Below are 21,735 nucleotides of genomic sequence, written 5' to 3'. Positions count from 1 at the left end.
TCAAGAGGGGGTCGCAACTGCATCTTTTTCAAGGCTGGTAGAAACTGCATGTTTTTTAATGTGGTTCGCAAATGCATGTTTCCAAGAGGGGTCGCAACTGAATGTTTTTAAGACGGGTTACAACTGCATGTTTTCAAGAGGGTCGCAACTGCATATTTTCAAGATGGGGTCGCAATTGCATGTTTTTCAATAGGGGCGGTAACTACATGTTTTCAAGGTAGGTCGCAACTGCATATTTTTAAGGCGGGGTCGCAACTGCGTATTTCTCAAGAGGGGTCACAACTGCATGTTTTCAAGAGGGGGTTCCAACTGCATGTTTTTCAAGGTTGGTCGAAACTGCATGATTTTTAAGGTGGATCGCAAATGCATGTTTTCAAGAGGGGTCGCAACTGAATGTCTTTAAGACCGGGTCACAACTTCATGTTTCGAGAGGGGTGATAACTGCATGTTTTTGAAGATGAGTTCCAAGGGTAAGTTTTTAAATGGGATCGCAATGACACGTTTTTAAGAGCAAGTACAATAGTGGGCTTATAGCTCGCTTACATGGCATTTTTGCCTATATGGAGGAGAGAGATGTGAAAAAGTAAGAGGAGTGGGCTTTCATGCAAGAGCCTAGCCATATACGCATTCCTAGGTAAAAAAATAAATGTGAAGAAAGAGATAGACAGGAGATGGAAAAAAGTACTAATGTAACAACCAATCTATAGCCCACACTATTGTATGAGTGTTTATAGATGATGGCTATAGATGGCATGACGGTTCTTTATAGCCATCAGCTGGTTATATTATTAACCATGCTCTAAGGCATGTCGCAACTGCATGTATTTAGGGGGGGGGGGGGCACAACTGCAGGCTTTCAAGGCATGTAGCAACTACGGGGGGTCGCAACTGCATGGTTTCAATAATTTTTTCCTTTTCCTTTTTTATTCTCCTTTTAATTTGTAAAAATCATGAGATTTAAAAAAAAGGCTCTGTACATTTTGAGAACTTGTGATTATCCCCCAAATTCATGATTTTTAAAAATTGTGATTTTTTGTAACATTTATAATTTAAAGTTCACCAACTTTTTTTAAAAAATCATGATCATTTTTTAACATTCACGAACTTTTTTCGTATTTGACAAATATTTTTCAAGTACGCGAACATTTCAAAATCGGCAAACGATTTTCAAAATAAAAAATCACATGGTTTATGTGGAAATGGAGCAACAGGAAATTGACATAGCTCTATTATTATACTTGCGGCGCCATTTTTGCCAACGAATTATAGCCAAATGGAACAAAAGGATATTGACAAAAAGTCATGATTAATTAGTTTGCGCCATTTTTGCCAACGAATTATAGCCAAATGGAACAAAAGGATATTGACAAAAAGTCATGGTTAATTAGTTTGCGCCATTTTTGCCAACGAATTATAGCCAAATGGAACAAAAGGATATTGACAAAAAGTCATAGTTAATTAGTTTGTGGTGTTAATTAGTTTTGCTAACTGACAACCAACATTGGGTACATAAGGGATTGACAAAAACTCATCTAGCTGAACCCAATGTTGGTTGTCAGTTAGCAAAACTAGCTAAATGATCCTACTGATGTGGATTTAAGGCAAAAATACCACACAGGGTCATTTAGCTAGTTTTGCTAACTGACAACCAACATTGGGTACATAATCCAATTTCCCCACATATCAGATATGAATTGCAATATACAGATTACAGAAAAACAAGAATCCAACACGCAATACATGGATACGATCAATGTGTCTGAAATGCAGAAACTCAAGAGTAACTCGGCTCAATTTAAAGTTGTCTGGCCCTGAGACTCTCCTCGATCAGGCCCGTCGCGACGACGGGGAGGGACTCGAGAAAGCAGGCGGCGCCGGGAAACTGAAGTCGAGGTCCGGCAGCATGCTCTTCCCCCGGCCCCGGCTGCTGTCGAAGACGAACGCCGCCGTGACGGGCGACTCCATGTCGACGCTGCTGCTCCGGAGCAGCTCCAGCGGCAGGTCGAAGTACGCCGACACCTCCTGATCGTCCTCCTCCGCGTCCACGCGGCCGCCGAACACCATGCCGGAGGACGACGAGCTGTGGCCGAACCTCTCCATGGAGGCCGCCTTGGACACCGCGCCGCTCCGGGTAGGCTCGTCAGGCCCGGCCGTGCTCGCCGGGGCGTCCGGCTCGCTCAGGCTCATGGACTGCTGCTGCTGCATGATCGGCCGCCGCCTGGACAGGCCGGGCAGGTGCATGCAGAAGGCGCCGCACCAGAAGCTGTCGCTGCCGAACCTGTCCTGCCGCGCCGACTTCCCGTAGTTGATGGACGCGTTGCTCGACATGTCAGTGACCGACGAGCCCGCGCGGGATCGCCGGCCGAACGGCGCGGCCCTGGCCGCGCCGAGATCGTCGGCGGGAATCTTGTCCTCCTCCTCATCATCGTCATCGTCTGCCACACGAGCTCCTCTCTTGAAGGACGCATGGGAGGCCTGGAATGGAGCGTCTTGTTGGAAAGAACCCATGGCACCTGAGGTGAACTTGCAGGAGCTGCACCTGCACGCTTCTTCATGAGCGCAAAGCTAAGCAAATTGACTTCGAGGAATGGTGGAGAGCACGTCGGGATCTTGCGTTGTTGTCTTCATGTCATGGTGTGCTGTTGGGCCTGTTGACCTGCCAGTCAGCCAGTGCCACCCCTTCAAATCTGCGTGGTCGAATCTGCTATTCTTTTCTGTGTAAGAAAACTGTGGTCAGCTGTTGTCTTGGACGACAGAGTTATGCGCAGCTAGTATTTCAAAACGCCTTATGAAGTACGTGCTTGGCACTAAGCTGACATTATTGTTTCCCAATTAATAAACATTAAAAATCTTATAAATGTCCGTAGAAAGGATACTGTTAACTAATACTACAGTACCTCCGTCCGGAAATATAAGACGGGTTTGCAGTTCTTATATTTCGTGACGGAGGTAGTAGCAAAATGGATAGAAACCATCTACATGATTTATTTACTCCTATTTATTTTTGTGGGAAGAAAGTTCCCAGGATTCAAATACGCTCTTCAAGAAAAGCTTTGCCGGTTCAGCCGTTTTCACCAGAGAAAATCACAACATATAGTACATTCTATCTATTTGAAGGAAAGCATAACTACATGTACAGCATACCGTAGCAGTTTAACTTACTTACATTATGGTCTCATGGACGTCAGAAAACAATAGTAGACTAAAAGTAAGCATAACAAACAGGGAAGCGAGAGAGCCACCGTACAAACCCACAGAAATGTTGAGCAATGGGTGGCTTACAGCCCTTGTGACTTCACAGCGAGATATGGAAGAGACTGTAACGTAAAGAAAACCGCAGAATAATCAGCTTTCAGTTTCCCTAGAAAAAGCCAATATTTCAAGACCTTTTCCTTCTTGTGTGGTGTACAACCTCAGAGCTTTACAATGTTGTCATACCATTGCAGAAACTATTTTACTATGAGACTAAGAAAGGGGTGCTCATTCAGCGGCGTTGTAACTTGGCTTTACAAGAAAAAGGCAGCATCTTCTCGAGAAGCAAAGGTGCACTACTGTAGAGAGTTGTAGAAAAGGATCAGCACGACCGATATTCCAATAATGACAGGGAAAGCCGTCAACAGATACAGAGCACCGTATCCCTGCAGAGCAGAATAAAATTATACATAGCTGAAAGTGGTGATAAAACGAAATCAAGCCATGTGCAATTAAATGAAATGCTTTCGACTGTTTTACATCCACAACAAATTTATGGAATATACTGAAGACAACACCTTACCACTGCTGATGGAACTTCATCTTCATCATCCTCATCCTCTGCTTCATCTATATCAGCGGCAGAATCCCAGTCAATGTTGAGTCTTTTAGCAGCTGCCACAGGATCAATGCCAGTATCTGTGGCCTTTGCATAGACAGATCTGCCAAAGAAACCCTTGCCCTTTTGACTTTCTATCTGCACACAGAATTACAAAATGAAAGTCGGGTTAAAACGTAGTTCTGTTAAGATTTTGTACAGAAATACACACAAAATGGGACGAGCATAACAGTGGAACTGGCCCCGTAATACCCAAAAAACAGTGAAAGCTGGCCAAACTACATAAACTGAAGGAAACAAGTGCTATCGGTCAAACCAACAAGGATTTGCATAGTCAAAAACTACAGCCATGGTAGTCATGGGGAAAGAATTGTGGTAACCATTGCTAGGAAGTAGAAATTGTATTATCAGTGTTACCTTTACATCAACATCGGGCCATTCTGCCATCTCCTTGGCAAGCAACCTAAGAGTATCACGATTCTCTGGAATTCGTCCTTCATTAACCTATAAGTAGGCAAGGCATATCAGTGTCTGATCTGTTTGCAGGGTAATATAAATGTTATCCATCATCAACTAGATGGCATCAAAATGCAATTCATGTTTCTTATCATGTGCTCTGAAGGTAGCTGGTTATCACTTATCACTTATCAGTTGTGGATGTTAGTACATTACATCAAGGCAGTGGCAATTTGGTTGCCGCCGTCGGGTCGGCAAGAAAATCAGGGTGGTTGTATTGCAGCAGCAGATGGCCATGTGTTTGCCAAGGTTTAGCGGCAGCAAGTAAATAGAAAGGAAGAGAGTCCTTTATGTAAGTATAGGATTTGGACGATGTCAATTGTATAAGAAAAGGCCTAATAAATCTAATCGTATTAAGAGAGATCAAGGTCCTAGACATCCACTATATAAGGATGTCATGTATATATGTTTGGGAGACTCTCAAGTTATTCTCTCATCTCAACCCATGTCTAACCCAATCCCCCATAGTCATGCCGTCTGGCTATCTCCAGCATGGCAGTTACCCGTTGTGAATCAAGGTTCGCAGCATTTGATATCAGAGTCGTCCAGCATGGGTTTTGCTTTTGCTGCCAAGAAAATGTCACAAAGGATATACCGTGTCACGATTCATCATATTATCTACCCTATCACAGTGAGTGTGCTTCATCGAGTTCCTGATCCTTATGGAAGAGTAAACAACATTGATCAAAGAAATTCACCAGTCGTGGCCTTTGTCAAATATGGTTTGTACCACCATGCAACACGAGCTTAGTCTACAAGGTTACAACATCTATGATGGCTGCTGTCAACTTGGTATCAAGTTACTCTGTGTTCTTGAGCACATTAGGTGTAACAAAGTTGGCAGGGGCGACACCACAAGCAGTGGCAGCGACCGCTCAACAAGAAGCAGCTGTTGCGCAGACGCCTCCCCTGCCATCGGGACTGGAGGAGTTGTAAGTGTCATCGCTTAAAGAACAAGCGGCGGCGATGAGCACAGAGGTAGAGCAGACTATTTGGCCCATGATGCTCATGATGTTCAGTCCGTCCAGCAGCAGGAGAACATCAAGCAGATGTGCATGCGTTGCAACTTGCAAGCATGTCGTTGTCCCAAAGCCATGGTCCACATGCATGTCTTGGAGAAGAGCAACATGTTCAAATGAGTTAGGAGATGGAGTTTCATGTGGCAGAACTAGGATCCATCAAGTCCATGTCCAGGAAAAAGATGAAACTCCCTGCGCAGGTTTCAGTGCATGCATGAAATTGGCGGCAGCGGTGCTCACGCAGCTGAGAACAATCAGAAAAACAATTGGCATAGAGCAGGACAATTTTCCAGCATGAATCTGAAGTGTTGATACCAATGCATAAGATTGTGAGCATAGACCAGCCAATGGCAGATCAGCAGATGTACTTCAGCATGGATTTGCATGGGAGTAAGGAGATGGATTAGGCCATGAAGAGTTCGGCTCACAGTGCCCAAGTGAAAGTAGGGAAGTTGAGTTGGTTCTCAAGTATGATTGGAAAAACAAAAGGCCATCAACAAAAAGTTAACCGGATTGTGCTATTTCCATGTTATTGTATGGCTTGCTTACTTGCAACTGTCTGCATCGGGGAGACTGAATTGGAAAGGTTAATTTGCATACAAGGAGTCCAAACAGAGAAGGAAGGAGAATTCAATTTCTATATGAACACAAGGCTATATGCAGGAACTGCAAAAAAGGATGTGTTAAACTGCAACACAAGACCAGTCCTGTACGGATTTCTTGCTCAATTTATTTGCCTAGCATACCTCAGTCTTTTAAGTGCCATGAGTTTACTTCGATGTGTGCAGCAGGATGGAAGCAATAAAAGCAGCAGCTATGGTACAGCAGAAGGCACTACCAGCAAGGCAATTCACGGAAAACCCTAATTTGCAGATATGCTTTTACTTGATGCACCTGACGAAACCACCAACGGTTCAATAGTGGGTATATCACCCAGGTTCATACAAGCAATCCCAAAAGTACAGAACAATGGCAAGAATGTGCCACTAGCCGCAACCTTGAGGACAAGCCGCTTATCCGGGAGGGGTGTAGTGTTGTTGACACTAGTATGTTGCACCAAGGCAGTGGCGACCTGGTCGCGGCTGGTCAGGAAGAAGACTAGGGTGGTCGTACCGCAGAAGGAGATGGTCACGTGTTTGTCAAGGACATGCGGCAGAACGTAAACAGAAAAGAGGAGAGTCATTTAGCAAAGTATAGGATTACAAAAGAGTTCAATTGTATAAGAAAAGGTCAAATAGGAATAATCATATTAAAAGAGGTCAAGGTCCAAGACATTCACTATAAAAGGGTTTCATGCAGTAGCGAGTCTACTAGGGGGGCTTCAATAGGCTTAAGCCTACCCTCCAAAATCTTATTTCAGCTAAACATACCACTTATCCCTCAAAAAAAAAGCTAAACATACCACTTCACAATTATAGTGAGATGTTTTACATGCAATAATTGCAATGCATTTGCTAATTAGGCTTAGGAACTTGATTTTTTGAGCCTACCCTCTACTTTCATCCCAGATTCGCCACTGGTTTCATGTATCTATGGAGACAAAGAACAGTCAAATTATTCTCTCATCTCAACCTATGTCTAGCCAATCCCCCTAGCCTTGCCGTCGGGTATCTTCAGAACAGTAGTTATCCTGTTGCGAATCAAGGTTCGTAACATTAACAGTGCTAATGATGCATGCCGAAGCTATTAGACTAGAACTTTAACTAATGAGGCCTTTTATTGAGACCCATCATAAAGAACTACCATAGCAAGCTGTTCAACGTCCAGAAAGATGTTATGTTGCAATGTCTGAATTTCAAGAGTGAGAACAGAAACCATATGCCAGTATTTATCAAGCAGCTTACTTGTGGATTCATGTCCAATATAAATTTGACATGAATTGTCATCTTTTGAAAGTAGTAATTCATGAATAAGCATTAAGGGGATAACCTCAGGGTATCAAATTGTAAATATGGTGACAGAGACAGTGTATTTGGTTGCAAACAAATAATCATAATGTCATAGCAGGTAGAAAGTGGAATAAACAAAAGATATTTACCAGGGAACACAATTTCTTATGTTACAACTGGAAAGGGCATGCCTAGGCTTACTGTTGTGCACTATCATTAGAATATCAAATAATAGCAGTGTGCAGGTAGCATAGCCTTTTTAGTTGGCATTTTAAATGCAAGCTTCTGGCATTCTCTGTGACAAGAGAGTGCCACAAAAGCTAAAAGGCAAGTTCTATAGGACGGCGGTTCGACCCGCAATGTTGTATGGCGCTGAGTGTTGGCCGACTAAAAGGCGACATGTTCAACAGTTAGGTGTGGCGGAGATGCGTATATTGAGATGGATGTGTGGCCACACGAGGAAGGATCAAGTCCGCAATGATGATATACGAGATAGAGTTGGGGTAGCACCAATTGAAGAGAAGCTTGTCCAACATCGTCTGAGATGGTTTGGGCATATTCAGCGCAGGCCTCCAGAAGCTCCAGTGCATAGCGGACGGCTAAAGCGTGTGGAGAATGTCAAGAGAGGGCGGGGTAGACCGAATTTGACATGGGAGGAGTCCGTTAAGAGAGACCTGAAGGATTGGAGTATCACCAAAGAGCTAGCTATGGACAGGGGTGCGTGGAAGCTTGCTATCCATGTGCCAGAGCCATGAGTTGGTTGCGAGATCTTATGGGTTTCACCTCTAGCCTACCCCAACTTGTTTGGGAATAAAGGCTTTGTTGTTGTTGTTGTTGTATAGACAACAAAATATCCGGATATTCATCAGGTCATTATAGATGGATGAAATGTTGGTCGCCGAGCAACAATTCACAAAAGGAAAAGGAAAAACGAATATTAACTTTTACATGTCTGCGAGGTGCACGTCGCAGGGCAGAGTAATTTACCTCAACCAAAGCATCAGCTAAATCATCCCTGGTAAGTTCGTCAGGATCCTCTATGCCTAGCAGTCTCTTCCTTTCTACATCTCTAGGGTCCTCAATCATGATAGTTAACTTAACCTGCGATGCAACATGAAACAAAACAAAATATTCTAAGTTCTCATCCGCAAATACAAACGTGCAAACTCCAAGGTTCAGCAACGAGAGCTAAACAGCATGCAAACTCCAAGCCTAGTGGACATCCCTCAAAATGTGGCTATTATACTGAGACGGAAACAATCGACGCAGTTCGTTCCAGTATCCACAGAAAATTAAGTAGCAGTGAAAATCGCATACCTCGCCGAAGGTCATATCCCTGTTCTTCTGAAGAAGCTCCAGCACCTGATATCACATCCAACCAATATACCAAGTAAATAAGAACTCATCCCGATAATGCAACCCAGGAGAAAAAGAAGAGGCTAGACACGCCGGACGGACCCTTTTGATCTCTCGGATGTTCTCCAGGTCCTCGAGGCTGGCGTCCGCCGGCGGCTCGGCGGAAACCGCGACCGCGCCTGCCTCTGCATCGAAGTTAATCGGCAGCTCGGAGTCGCCCTCTCCGAACTCTCCTTCGGAGGTGATGGGGGCGTCGGAGACTCCAGGCTCTTCCTGCCCGAGCGACGCGGCTATGCCGCGGCGACGGTGCCGGCGGGGCGGCCAGGCGTTGGCAGCGCAGGGGAGGAGGAGGCTGTGGTGGTGGTGGGGGAGGGAGAGGAGAGAGCTCGGTGACGCCGGGATGGCGAGGAGATGGGGAGAGGCGAGGCGGTGGCGAGCTGGTGTGAGCAGGGGCGGAGCGGAGGGTGGCGATAGCAGCGCCATTTGGCTCCGGCCAGCGGCGGTGGCGGCTTATCTCTTTCGGGTCGGGGCATCTCGGCTCGCGGCCGCACGGTTTGGGACATGACGCGGTGTTGATTTTCTGGCGGGCCCCGAAAAGCAGGACTGTAGTTAGCGGGCCGGCTTAATGTAGTTCTGAATAAGAAGATCTGGGCTGTCTAGGCCTAAAATGGTATTCGGGTCTCGGTCCGAACAACTTGGCGATTAAATCACTAGTTATTTCTTCTGATTCTCAAAAAAAATGTTATTTCTTCTTAGCTTAAAAGAAAACTAGTTATTTCCCGTCAAAAAAAACTAGTTATTTCTTCTAAAAATAAAGATAATCACTAGTTATTAAATGTGCAAAAAAGAAACTATAATCATCAAACCGCCCCTCTCAAAAACAAGTTATTAAAGGAGTACTGCTCCTTAAAAATGTTAAAGGCTTACGTCCAAATTTCTCATGTGGTGACAATTGGCACGGTGCATGTGTGTCACCTATTGCCATCACGAAGTTTTGATCAGTTTTTTCACTAGTTTGAGACGTATGGAGAGGGTTGTATTTTTTTGTGAGATCCATTTTTTTAATGAAAATACTTTGTGAACCGTGCGTCCAAATTACAAAACCATTTTCACCGGTGTGTTCCCCACGACGAGAGCTTCGAAATTAGACCTCATATTACACATGTCCTAACGGCATGCTTGTCATGGTCGGCGTAACTGACGCTTGGTGTATTAATCTCGTGTGTCAGGGCTTCTAGTACGGTGAATTCACTAATGCTCCCCAAGAAGCCACTAGAGCCACCGTAATCTCCTCACGCCCTCACATAATGCAAGATGCCGTGATTCCACTAAGGGACCCTTGAGGGCGGTCACCGAACCCGTACAAATGGCAACCCTTGGGGGTGGTCACCGAACCCGTACTTTGGCAACCCATGGGGCAACCGGAACCCATCAAATTGCTCGGGGCGATCTCCACAACCTAATTGGAGACCCCGAAGCTTTCCTGGAGCTTTACACCATAATGATTGAGCTCCGAACACCACCAACCGTCTAGGGCACCAAGGCACCCAAGAGGAACAAGCTCTAGGGTGCCCAAACACCCAAGAGTAACAAGCTTCTCAACTTCACTTCCACGTATCACCGTGGAGAACTCAAACCGATGCACCAAATGCAATGGCAAGGGCACACGGAGTTCCCAAGTCCTTCTCTCCCAAATCCCACCAAAGCAACTAATGCTAGGGAGGAAAATGAGAGGAAGAACGAAGAAGAGACCACGAAGAACTCCAAGATCTAGATCCAAGGGGTTCCCCTCACATAGAGGAGAAAGTGATCAGTGGAAACGTAGATCTAGATCTCCTCTCTCTTTTCCCAAAAACTAGCAAGAATCCATGAACGGATGGAGAGATAACAAGCTCGAAGAAGGTCAACAATGGGGGGCAAATGCGAGCTCAAAGGATAAGGTCCATTGGGGAAGAAGGCCCCCTTAAATAGGCACCCCCGAATCCAACCGTTATGCCCAGTGAAGGAAATATGCCCTAGAGGCAATAATAAATATGTTATTTATATTTCCTTATATCATGATAAATGTTTATTATTCATGCTAGAATTGTATTAACCGGAAACTTGATACATGTGTGAATACATAGACAAAACAAAGTGTCCCTAGTATGCCTCTACTTGACTAGCTCATTAATCAAAGATGGTTAAGTTTCCTAGCCATAGACATGTGTTGTCATTTGATAAACGGGATCACATCATCAGAGAATGATGTGATGGACAAGACCCATCCGTTAGCTTAGCATAATGATCGTTTAGTTTATTGCTATTGCTTCTTCATGACTTATACATGTTCCTTTGACTATGAGATTATGCAACTCCCGAATACCGGAGGAACACTTAGTGTGCTATCAAACGTCACAACGTAACTGGGTGATTATAAAGATGCTCTACAGGTGTCTTCGATGGTGTTTGTTGATTTGGCATAGATCGAGATTAGAATTTGTCACTCTGTGTATCGGAGAGGTATCTTTGGGCCCTCTCGGTAATGCACATCACTATAAGCCTTGCAAGCAATGTGACTAATGAGTTAGTTACGGGATCATGCATTACGGAACAAGTAAAGAGACTTGCCGGTAACGAGATTGAACTAGGTATGATGATACCGACGATCGAATCTCTGGCAAGTAACATATCGATGACAAAGGGAACAACGTATGTTGTTATGCGGTTTGACCGATAAAGATCTTCGTAAAATATGTAGGAGCCAATATGAGCATCCAGGTTCCGTTATTGGTTATTGACTGGAGATGTGTCTCGGTCATGTATACATAGTTCTCGAACCCGTAGGGTCCACACGCTTAACGTTTGATGATAATTTGTATTATGAGTTATGTGATTTAATGTACCGAAGTTTCTTTGGAGTCCCGGATGAGATCACGGACATGACGAGGAGTCTCGAAATGGTCGAAACGTAGATCGATATATTGGAAGGCTATATTCGGACATCGGAAAGGTCCTGAGTGATTCGGGTATTTTTCGGAGTACTGAAGAGTTACGGGAATTCGCCGGGGGAAGTATTGGGCCTTAATGGGCCATACGGGAAAGGAGAGAAGGGCCTCAAGGGGTGGCTGCGCCCCCCCCCATGGCAAGTCCGAATTGGACTAGGGAGGGGGTGGCGCCCCTCTCTCTTTCCTTCTCCCTCTCCTACTCCTTCCCCCTCTCCTCTCTTGGAAAAGGAAGAGGACTCCTAGTTGGACTCCCCCTATAGGCGCGCCCTTCCTAGGACAGCCTCCTCCTCCTCCCTCCTTTATATACGTGGACAATGGGGCACCCCAAAGGACAACAGACAATCTCTTAAGCATGTGCGGTGCCCTCCTTCACAGTTACCCACCTCGGTCATATCGTCGTAGTGCTTAGGTGAAGCCCTGCGCCGGTAGCTTCATCATCACCGTCACCACGCTGTCGTGCTGACGTAACTCTCCCTCGGCCTCAACTGGATCAAGAGTATGAGGGACGTCATCGAGCTGACCGTGTGCTGAACACGGAGGTGCCGTACGTTCGGTGATAGGATCGGTCGGATCGTGAAAACATACGACTACATCAACCGCGTTGATATAAAGCTTCCGCTTTCGGTCTACGAGGGTACGTGGACACTCTCCCCGCTCGTTGCTATGCATCACCTAGATAGATCTTGCGTGATCGTAGGAAATTTTTGAGATTACTGTGTTCCCCAACAGTGGTATCAGAGCCAGGTCTATGCATAGATGTTATATGCACGAGTAGAACACAAAGAGTTGTGGGCGATAATAGTCATACTGCTTACCAGCAACGTCTTACTTTGATTCGGCGGTATTGTTGGACGAAGCGGCCCAGACAGACATTACCTGACCGCGTTCATGAGACTGGTTCTACCGACGTGCTTTGCACACAGGTGGCTAGCAGGTGTCAGTTTCTCCAACTTTAGTTGAATCGAGTTTGACTACGCCCGGTCCTTGTTGAAGGTTAAAACAGCACACTTGACGAAAACTCATTGTGGTTTTGATGCGTAGGTAAGAACGGTTCTTGCAAAACCCGTAGCAGCCACGTAAAACTTGCAACAACAATGTAGAGGACGCCTAACTTGTTTTTGCAGGGTATGTTGTGATGTGATATGGTCAAGACGTGATGAGATATAAATTGTTGTATGGGATGATCATGTTTTGTTAAAGTTATCGGCAACTGGCAGGAGCCTTATGGTTGTATCTTTATTGCATAAGATACAAGCGCCATATAATTGCTTTACTTTATCGCCATGCGATAGCAATGGTTGCAGAACCAATAGTTGGCGAGACGACCATGTGACGACACATTGATAAAGATCAAGATGATGGAGATCATGGTGTCATGTCGGTGACGATGGAGATCATGACAGTACTTTGGAGATGGAGATCAAAAGCGCAAGATGATGATGGCCATATCATGTCACCTATTTTGATTGCATGTGATGTTTATCTTTTATGCATCTTATTTTGCTTAGTATGACGGTAGCATTATGAGATGATCCCTTACTAAAATTTCAAGGTATAAGTGTTCTCCCTGAGTATGCACCGTTGCGACAGTTCTTCGTGCTGAGACACCACGTGATGATCGGGTGTGATAAGCTCTACGTTCACATACAACGGGTGCAAGCCAGTTTTGCACATGCAGAATACTCGGGTTAAACTTGACGAGCCTAGCATATGCAGATATGGCCTCGGAACACTGAGACCGAAAGGTCGAACGTGAATCATATAGTAGATATGATCAACATAGTGATGTTCACCATTGAAAGCTACTCCATCTCACGTGATGGGACATGGTTTAGTTGATATGGATCACATGATCATTTAGATGACTACAGGGATGTCTATCTAAGTGGGAGTTCTTAAGTAATATGATTAATTGAACTTAAATTTATCATGAACTTAGTCTGATAGTATTTGCATATCTATGTTGTAGATCAATTGCTCGCGTATAGCTTCCCCGTTTTATTTATGATATGTTCCTAGAGAAAACTAAGTTGAAAGTTGATAGTAGCAATGATGCGGACTAGGTCCGTGATCTAAGGATTATCCTTATTGCTGCACAGAAGAATTAAGTCCTTGATGCACCGCTAGGTGACAGAACTATTGCAGGAGCAGATGCAGACGTTATGAACGTTTGACAAGCTCGGTATGATGACTACTTGATAGTTTTGTGCACCATGCTTTACGGCTTAGAACCGGGACTTCAAAAATGTTTTGAAATGTCACGGAGCATATGAGATGTTCCAAGAGCTGAAATTGGTATTTCAGACTCATGCCCAAGTCGAGAGGTATGAGACCTCTGACAAGTACTTTGCCTACAAGATGGAGGAGAATAGCTCAACCAGTGAGCATGTGCTCAAAATGTCTGAGTACTACAATCTCTTGAATCAAGTGGGAGTTAATCTTCCTGATAAGATAGTGATTGACAGAGTTCTCTAGTCACTATCACCAAGTTACTAGAACTTCGTGATGAACTATAATATGCAAGGGATAACGGAAACAATTCCCAAGCTCTTCGCGATGCTGAAATCGGCGAAGGTAGAAATCAAGAAAAAGCATCAAGTGTTGATGGTTAACAAGACCACTAGTTTCAAGATAAAGGGCAAGGGAAAGAAAGGGAAACTTCAAAAGGAATGACAAGAAAGTTGCCACTCCCATGAAGAAGCCCAAAGCTAGACCCAAGCCTGAAGCTGAGTGCTTCTACTGCAAAGGAAATGGTTACTAGAAGCGGAACTGCCCCAAATACTTGGCGGATAAGAAGGATGGCAAAGTGAACAAAAGTATATATGATATACATGTTATTGATGTGTACTTTACTAGTATTCATAGTAGCCCCTGGGTATTTGATACTGGTTCAGTTGCTATGATTAGTAACTCGAAAGGGAGTTACAAAATAAACAGAGACTAGTTAAGGGCGAGGTGATGATATGTGTTGGAAGCGATTCCAAGGTTGATAAGATCACCATCGCACACTCCCTTTACCTTCGGTATCAGTGTTGAACCTAAAATAAATGTTATTTGGTGTTTGCCTTGAGCATGAATATGATTGGATCATGTTTATTGCAATACATTTATTCATTTAAGTCAAAGAATAATTGTTGTTCTGTTTACATGAGTAAAACCTTCTATGGTCATACACTTAATATAAATGGTTTATTGAATATCGATCGTAGTGATACACATAATATTGATGCCAGAAGATCCAAGTTGATAATGATAGTGCAACATACTTGTGGCACTGCCGTTTAGGTCATATTGGTGTAAAGCGCATGAAGAAACTCCATGTTGATGGGCTTTTGGAATCACTTGATTATGAATCACTTGATGCTTGCGAACCATGCCTCATGGGCAAGATGACTAAGACTCCGTTCTCCGGAACAATGGAGCGAGCAACTGACTTGTTGGAAATAATACATACTGATGTATATGGTCCAATGAGTGTTGAGGCTCGCGGTGGGTATCGTTATTTTCTGACCTTCACAGATGATTTGAGTAGATATGGGTATATCTACTTGATGAAACATAAGTCTGAAACATTTGAAAAGTTCAAAGAATATCATAGTGAAGTGGAAAATCATCGTAACAAGAAAATAAAGTTTCTACGATCTGATCGCGGAGGCAAATATTTGAGTTACGAGTTTGGCCTTCATTTAAAACTGTGGAGTAGTTTCACAACTCACGCCACCTGGAACACCATAGCGTAATGGCGTGTCCGAACATCGTAACCTTACTTTATTAGATATGGTGCGATTTATGATGTCTCTTACCGATTTACCACTATCGTTTTGGGGTTATGCATTAGAGACAGCTGCATTCACGTTAAATAGGGCACCATCTAAATCCGTTGAGACGACACCATATGAACTGTGGTTTAGCAAGAAACCTAAGCTATCATTTCTTAAAGTTTGGGGTTGTGATGCTTATGTGAAAAAGTTTCAACCTAATAAGCCCAACCCAAATCGGAGAAATGCGTCTTCATAGGATACCCAAAGGAAACTGTTGGGTACACCTTCTATCACAAATCCGAAGGCAAGATATTTGTTGCTAAGAATGGATCCTTTCTAGAGAAGAAGTTTGTTTCGAAAGAAGTGAGTGGGAGGAATGTAGAACTTGATGAGGTAATTGTACCTTCTCTCGAATTAGAAAGTAGTTCATCACTGAAATCAGTTCCAGTGATTCCTACACCAATTAATGAGGAAGCTAATGATGCTGATCATGAAACTTCAGATCAAGTTACTACCGAACCTCGTAGGTCAACCAGAGTATGGTCCGCACCAGAGTGGTACGGTAATCCTTTCTGGAAGTCATGTTACTAGACCATGACGAACCTACGAACTATGAGGAAGCGATGATGAGCCCAGATTCCGCGAAATGGCTTAAGGCCATCAAATCTGAGATGGGATCCATGTATGAGAACAAAGTATGGACTTTGATTGACTTGCCCGATGATCGGCGAGCCATTGAGAATAAATGGATCTTCAAGAGGAAGACGGACGCTGATAGTAGTGTTACTATCTACAAAGCTCGAATTGTCGCAAAAGGTTTTCGACAAGTTCAAGGTGTTGACTACGATAAGATTTTCTCACTCGCAGCGATGCTTAAGTCTGTCTGAATCATGTTAGCAATTGCCACATTTTATGAAATTTGGCAAATGGATGTCAAAACTGCATTCCTTAATGGATTTCTTAAAGAAGAGTTGTATATGATGCAAAAAAAGGTTTTTTCAATCCTAAAAGTGCTAACAAAATGTGCAAGCTCCAACGATCCATCGATGGACTGGTGCAAGCATCTCGGAGTTGGAATATACGCTTCGATGAGTTGATAAAGCATATAGTTTTATACAGACTTGCGGTTAAGCCTGTATTTACAAGAAAGTAAGTGGGAGCACTACAACATTTCTGATAAGTATACGTGAATGACATATTGTTGATCGAAAATGATGTAGAATTTTTTGAAAAACATAAAGGAGTGTTTGAAAGGAGTTTTTCAAAGAAAGACTCGGTGAAGCTGCTTACATATTGAGCATCAAGATCTATAGAGATAGATCAAGACGCTTGATAAGTTTTTTCAATGAGTACATACCTTGACAAGTTTTTAAAGTAGTTCAAAATGGAACAGTCAAAGAAAGAGTTGTTGCCTGTGTTGCAAGGTGTGAAGTTGAGTAAGACTCAAAGCCCGACCACGGCAGAAGATAGAGAGAGAATGAAAGACATTCCCTATGCCTCAACCATAGGTTCTATAAAGTATGCCATGATGTGCACCAGACCTATTGTATACCCTGCCCTAAGTTTGGCAAGGGAGTACAATAGTGATCTAGGAGTAGATCAGTGCACATTGGTCAAAAATTATACTTAGAGGACTAAGGAAATATTTCTCGGTTATGGAGGTGATAAAGAGTTCATCGTAAAGAGTTACGTTGATGCAAGCTTTGACACCGATCTGGATGACTCTGAGTCTCGGTCTGGATACATATTGTAAGTGGGAGCATTTACCAAGAGTAGCTCCATGCAGAGCATTGTAGACATAGAAATTTGCAAAATACATATGGATCTGAATGTGGCAGACCCGTTGACTAAACCTCTCTCACAAGCAAAACATGATCACACCTTAGTACTCTTTGGGTGTTAATCACATGGCGATGTTGTGACGCCCCGAGACCGATGCTCCGTCTGCCTTCCTTGTTTTGCGAGTCAGCTGTGTTTTATTTGTTTGTTGCATTCGTCATCGCATCATTTGCATTGCATCGGCACTTCGTTGCCGCCATGTTTTAAAACTTGCATCCCCTCGTAGTGGCCGCGTTCCCCCCTTGCTTCCGCTGACCCTTCCGAGACCAACCTCGTTCTTCGTTTTCCCTCTTGCTTAAACCGGAGTCCCTCTTTGCACAGTGCATCGCCCCCTCGCGCGCGTCCGAAATTTGTCCCGAACCCGAACCGGACTTTCGTTACTGTTGGGTCCGGATCATCCCCTAACATCTACAAAACATCCCCGTTTTCTTTGTTGGACGCTCTAGCCTACTCATTATCGACCGACCGATTACGATCGGACGGATCGCGTTAAACCCCTACCCTAATCCCCTACCTATATAAATAGTCCAACCCTAAACTTTAGGAAGCTTGTCCCATCCTTCCCACTCCGCCGCCACCATCTTCCTCGGGATCCATCCCGAGCCAACTACCTCTCCACCTGATCCATCCAATCCATCGACCGCTGCCTCCCTCGTTTCCCCACCAACAGAGCCCGCACCATGATCCAAATCCTCTCGGCATCTCTCTTCATCCTCCTCCCAGGAACAAAGCCATGGCGCCCGAGGCCTCCCCCTAGCTCGCCTCGTCGGAGCCCTTCCAGCGGCTGCTCCAGGCGTCGCCCTCGTCTCTCCTCATCCTCCAGCCGCCTCCCCTCCCGGCTCCCGTGCGTGTCCAGCACCAAAGGAGAGGAGCTCCTCGAGCCTCGACCCAGCGGCAGGTGCCCGAGCGCCCCCTCACCTCGTTCGTCGCCAGGCCTGCCTCCTCTGCCTCGTGCTCGTTCGCCGCCGCCGACTCCCTGCCGCTGCCATCTGCTTCCCCTGCAACGAGCAGAGCCACTGCCGCCCCAACCCGGCGCGCCTCCGCCCCTTCTCCGGCCAAGTCCGGCGCCCCATGGCCGGATCCGTCGTCGCGTGCTCGTCGGTGGCCGCCCCTGCTCCTCTCGCCCCGACTCCCCTGCGTCCTCTGCATCGCGTCGCCGACCTCCTCTCCAGCAAGGAGCCACCTCCACCGCCCTTGCCCGTTCTGGCCGGATCCCGCCGCCTGGACCCCGTCCCCGGCCACCGGTGCCCTCGCCGGAGACCATCTGCGCCGCCCGTCAAGTCTAGCGCCTCTGCTTCGCTCGCCTGAGCCAGCGCCTCGTCCCGCCTGCTGCTGCTTCTGTTCTTCAGAAGCGAACAGCTCGCCCGCTCACCCCGTTGACCGCAGTCGCGCGTGGCCTCCGCGCCTGGGCCAGCAGCCTCCCCTTGCCTTCTCCAGATCCGGCCCAGTTCGCCTCTGCCTCACCGGGCCAAGCCCATGGGTGAGAAGCCCCTCCAGTACCCCCTCCTGTACTCTATCGGACCAGCAAGATGCGGCCCGTGTTATTTTTTTTCCCTGCGCTGCGATTTTAGCATTATCCAGGAGTTCATAGTTTACAGAAAACCCCCTCACGTTCATGCATTAATAACTAATAAACCGTGCATCGGATTAACATGATTTAAACATGTAAAATGCTTAGAATTTTGTGTAGTTTAATAATATGCCATTTTCACCCATGTTAAAATTGTTTAAAATGTTGTTTGATTAAATTTGCTCGAATAATATGTTAAAATGATTTACTTCATAACTAAATAACCGTAGCTCGGATTTTAATAAACTTTATATGTAAATGGGGTAGAAAAATGCCTAGTTTAACTTGGTGCACTTTATTTTGCTGTTTAACAATATTAAAATTGCGTTTATGGCAGAACAGTACCAATCCCAATATATGGACATGAGGATTTTCCGGAATTGTTGTTGTTTGTTTCCGGCCTCATTTAACTTGCTTAAATAGGTAGTTTCCTTATGCTTCACCTCTTGCCATGGTTAAAAACATTTAATATTGTTGGGTCCATAAACGAGAGAGAACTAAATAATTGATGTGGTGTTTCGTCAATATGCAACTCGTTGCATATTGAGCTCCACTTAATTTGTAGTGTTGTTTGTTGCACTTTGCCATGCCATGCCTCATTAAACCGGACATGCATCATATTTGTTTTTGCATCATGCCATGGGTATGTGGTGGTTGTTTACTATGTTGTTTGTTTCTTTCCGGGTTGCTTCTCTCGTTAGCTTCGGTTTCTTTCCGGAGTTGTGAGGATTCGTTCGACTACGTCCGTTTGTCTTCTTCATGGACTCGTTCTTCTTCCTTGCGGGATCTCAGGCAAGATGACCATACCCTCGAAATCACTTATATCTTTGCTTGCTAGCTGTTCGCTCTATTGCTATGCCGTGCTACCTAGCACTTGCTTTTCAAGCCTCCCAAGTTGCCATGAACCTCTAACCTTTGTCACCCTTCCTAGCAAACCGTTGTTTGGCTATGTTACCGCTTTTGCTCAGCCCCTCTTATAGCATTGCTAGATGCAGGTGAAGATGAAGATTGCTCCATGTTGGATTATGTTTATGGTGGGATATCACAATATCTCTTATTTAATTAATGCATCTATATATTTGGTAAAGGGTGGAAGGCTCGGCCTTATGCCTGGTGTTTTGTTCCACTCTTGCCGCCCTAGTTTCCGTCATACCGGTGTTATGTTCCTTGATTTTTGCGTTCCTTACGCGGTTGGGTGATTTATGGGACCCCCTTGACAGTTCGCCTTGAATAAAACTCCTCCAGCAAGGCCCAACCTTGGTTTTACCATTTGCGACCTATACCTTTTTCCCCCGGGTTTTCTAGAGCCCGAGGGTCATCTTTATTTTAAACCCCCGGGCCAGTGCTCCTCTGAGTATTGGTCCAAACTGTCAGTCGCCGGTGGCCACCAGGGGCAACTCTGGGCTGGCCTATCGGAAGCTTGGACAATCCGGTGTGCCCTAAGAACGAGATATGTGCAGCTCCTATCGGGATTTGTCGGCACATTCGGGAGGCTTTGTTGGTCTTGTTTTACCATTGTCGAGATGTCTTGTAAACCGGGATTCCGAGACTGATCGGGTCTTTCCGGGAGAAGGTTTATCCTTCGTTGACCGTGAGAGCTTATGATGGGCTAAGTTGGGACACCCCTACAGGGTATTATCTTTCGAAAGCCGTGCCCGTGGTTATGAGGCAGATGGGAATTTGTTAATGTCCGGTTGTAGAGAACTTGACACTTGACCTTAATTACAATACATCAACCGCGTGTGTAGCCGTGATGGTCTCTTCTCGGCGGAGTCCGGGAAGTGAACACGGTCTCTGGGTTATGTTTGACGTAAGTAGGAGTTCAGGGTCACTTCTTGATCATTGCTAGTTCACGACCGTTCCGTTGCTTCTCTTCTCGCTCTTATTTGTGTATGATAGCCACCATATATGCTAGTGCTTGCTGCAGCTCCACCTCACTACCCCATTCTATCCTATAAGCTTAAATAGTCTTGATCTCGCGGGTGTGAGATTGCTGAGTCCTCATGACTCACAGTTACTTCCAAAACAGTTGCAGGTGCCGATGAGACCAGTGCAGGTGACGCAACTGAGCTCAAGTGGGAGCTCGATGAAGATCTTGTCCGTTGTGTTGGTTCTTTTCATTTTGATCAGTAGTGGAGCCCAGTTGGGACGATCAGGGATCTGGCAGTTGGGTTGTCTTCTTTTCTTTTGGTTCCGTAGTCGGACCTGTGTGTGTATCTCTGAATGATGTATGTTTTATTTATGTATTGTGTGAAGTGGCGATTGTAAGCCAATTCCTTATCCCATTCTTGTTCATTACATGGGATAGTGTGAAGATGACCCTTCTTGCGACAAGACCACAATGCGGTTATGCCTCTAAGTCGTGCCTCGACACGTGGGAGATATAGCCGCATCGTGGGCGTTACAGATGTGAACTAGATTACTGACTCTAGTAAACCCTTTGGGTGTTGGTCACATAGCGATGTGAACTATGGGTGTTAATCACATGGTGATGTGAACTATTGGTGTTAAATCACATGGCGATGTGAACTAGATTACTGACTCTAGTAAACCCTTTGGGTTTTGGTCACATAGCGATGTGAACTATGGGTGTTAATCACATGGTGATGTGAACTATTGGTGTTAAATCACATGGCGATGTGAACTAGATTACTGACTCTAGTAAACCCTTTGGGTGTTGGTCACATAGCTATGTGAACTATTGGTGTTAAATGACATGGCGATGTGAACTAGATTATTGACTCTAGTGCAAGTGGGAGACTGAAGGAAATATGCCCTAGAGGCAATAATAAAGATATTATTTATATTTCCTTATATCATGATAAATGTTTATTATTCATGATAGAATTGTATTAACCGGAAACTTGATACATGTGTGAATACATACACAAAACAAAGTGTCCCTAGTATGCCTCTACTTGACTAGCTCGTTAATCAAAGATGGTTAAGTTTCCTAGCCATAGACATGTGTTGTCATTTGATAAACG

At 44.9% G+C, this 21,735-nt stretch overlaps 3 protein-coding genes across 3 annotated transcripts; 1 reads left to right on the top strand and 2 right to left on the bottom strand.

The window, feature by feature from the left end:
* Window positions 1–1,665: 1,665 nt before the first annotated feature.
* LOC109779827 (uncharacterized) lies at window positions 1,666–2,883 on the bottom strand. Its single transcript, XM_020338450.4, has one exon. The coding sequence runs from the start codon at window positions 2,506–2,508 to the stop codon at window positions 1,828–1,830; it is 681 nt and encodes a 226-aa protein (XP_020194039.1). The 5' UTR covers window positions 2,509–2,883; the 3' UTR covers window positions 1,666–1,827.
* Window positions 2,884–3,325: 442 nt separating this feature from the next.
* Window positions 3,326–9,152, bottom strand: LOC109779826 (protein CHLOROPLAST ENHANCING STRESS TOLERANCE, chloroplastic). Its single transcript, XM_020338449.3, has 6 exons — window positions 8,694–9,152; window positions 8,553–8,597; window positions 8,223–8,336; window positions 4,229–4,315; window positions 3,776–3,949; window positions 3,326–3,638 (listed from the first exon to the last, which is right to left on the bottom strand). Exons 1-6 carry the CDS (start codon window positions 9,072–9,074, stop codon window positions 3,549–3,551), a joined length of 891 nt encoding a protein of 296 aa, XP_020194038.1. The 5' UTR covers window positions 9,075–9,152; the 3' UTR covers window positions 3,326–3,548.
* Window positions 9,153–17,119: 7,967 nt separating this feature from the next.
* Window positions 17,120–20,906, top strand: LOC141043020 (uncharacterized). The gene is made up of 4 exons (XM_073511936.1): window positions 17,120–17,131; window positions 17,936–18,658; window positions 19,450–19,540; window positions 20,778–20,906. Exons 1-4 carry the CDS (start codon window positions 17,120–17,122, stop codon window positions 20,879–20,881), a joined length of 930 nt encoding a protein of 309 aa, XP_073368037.1. The 3' UTR covers window positions 20,882–20,906.
* Window positions 20,907–21,735: the final 829 nt, after the last annotated feature.

The sequence above is a fragment of the Aegilops tauschii genome, chromosome 3 (genome assembly GCF_002575655.3).
Source record: "Aegilops tauschii subsp. strangulata cultivar AL8/78 chromosome 3, Aet v6.0, whole genome shotgun sequence".
Lineage (NCBI taxonomy): Eukaryota > Viridiplantae > Streptophyta > Magnoliopsida > Poales > Poaceae > Aegilops > Aegilops tauschii.
This window is presented reverse-complemented; position numbering and strand designations above follow the sequence as displayed.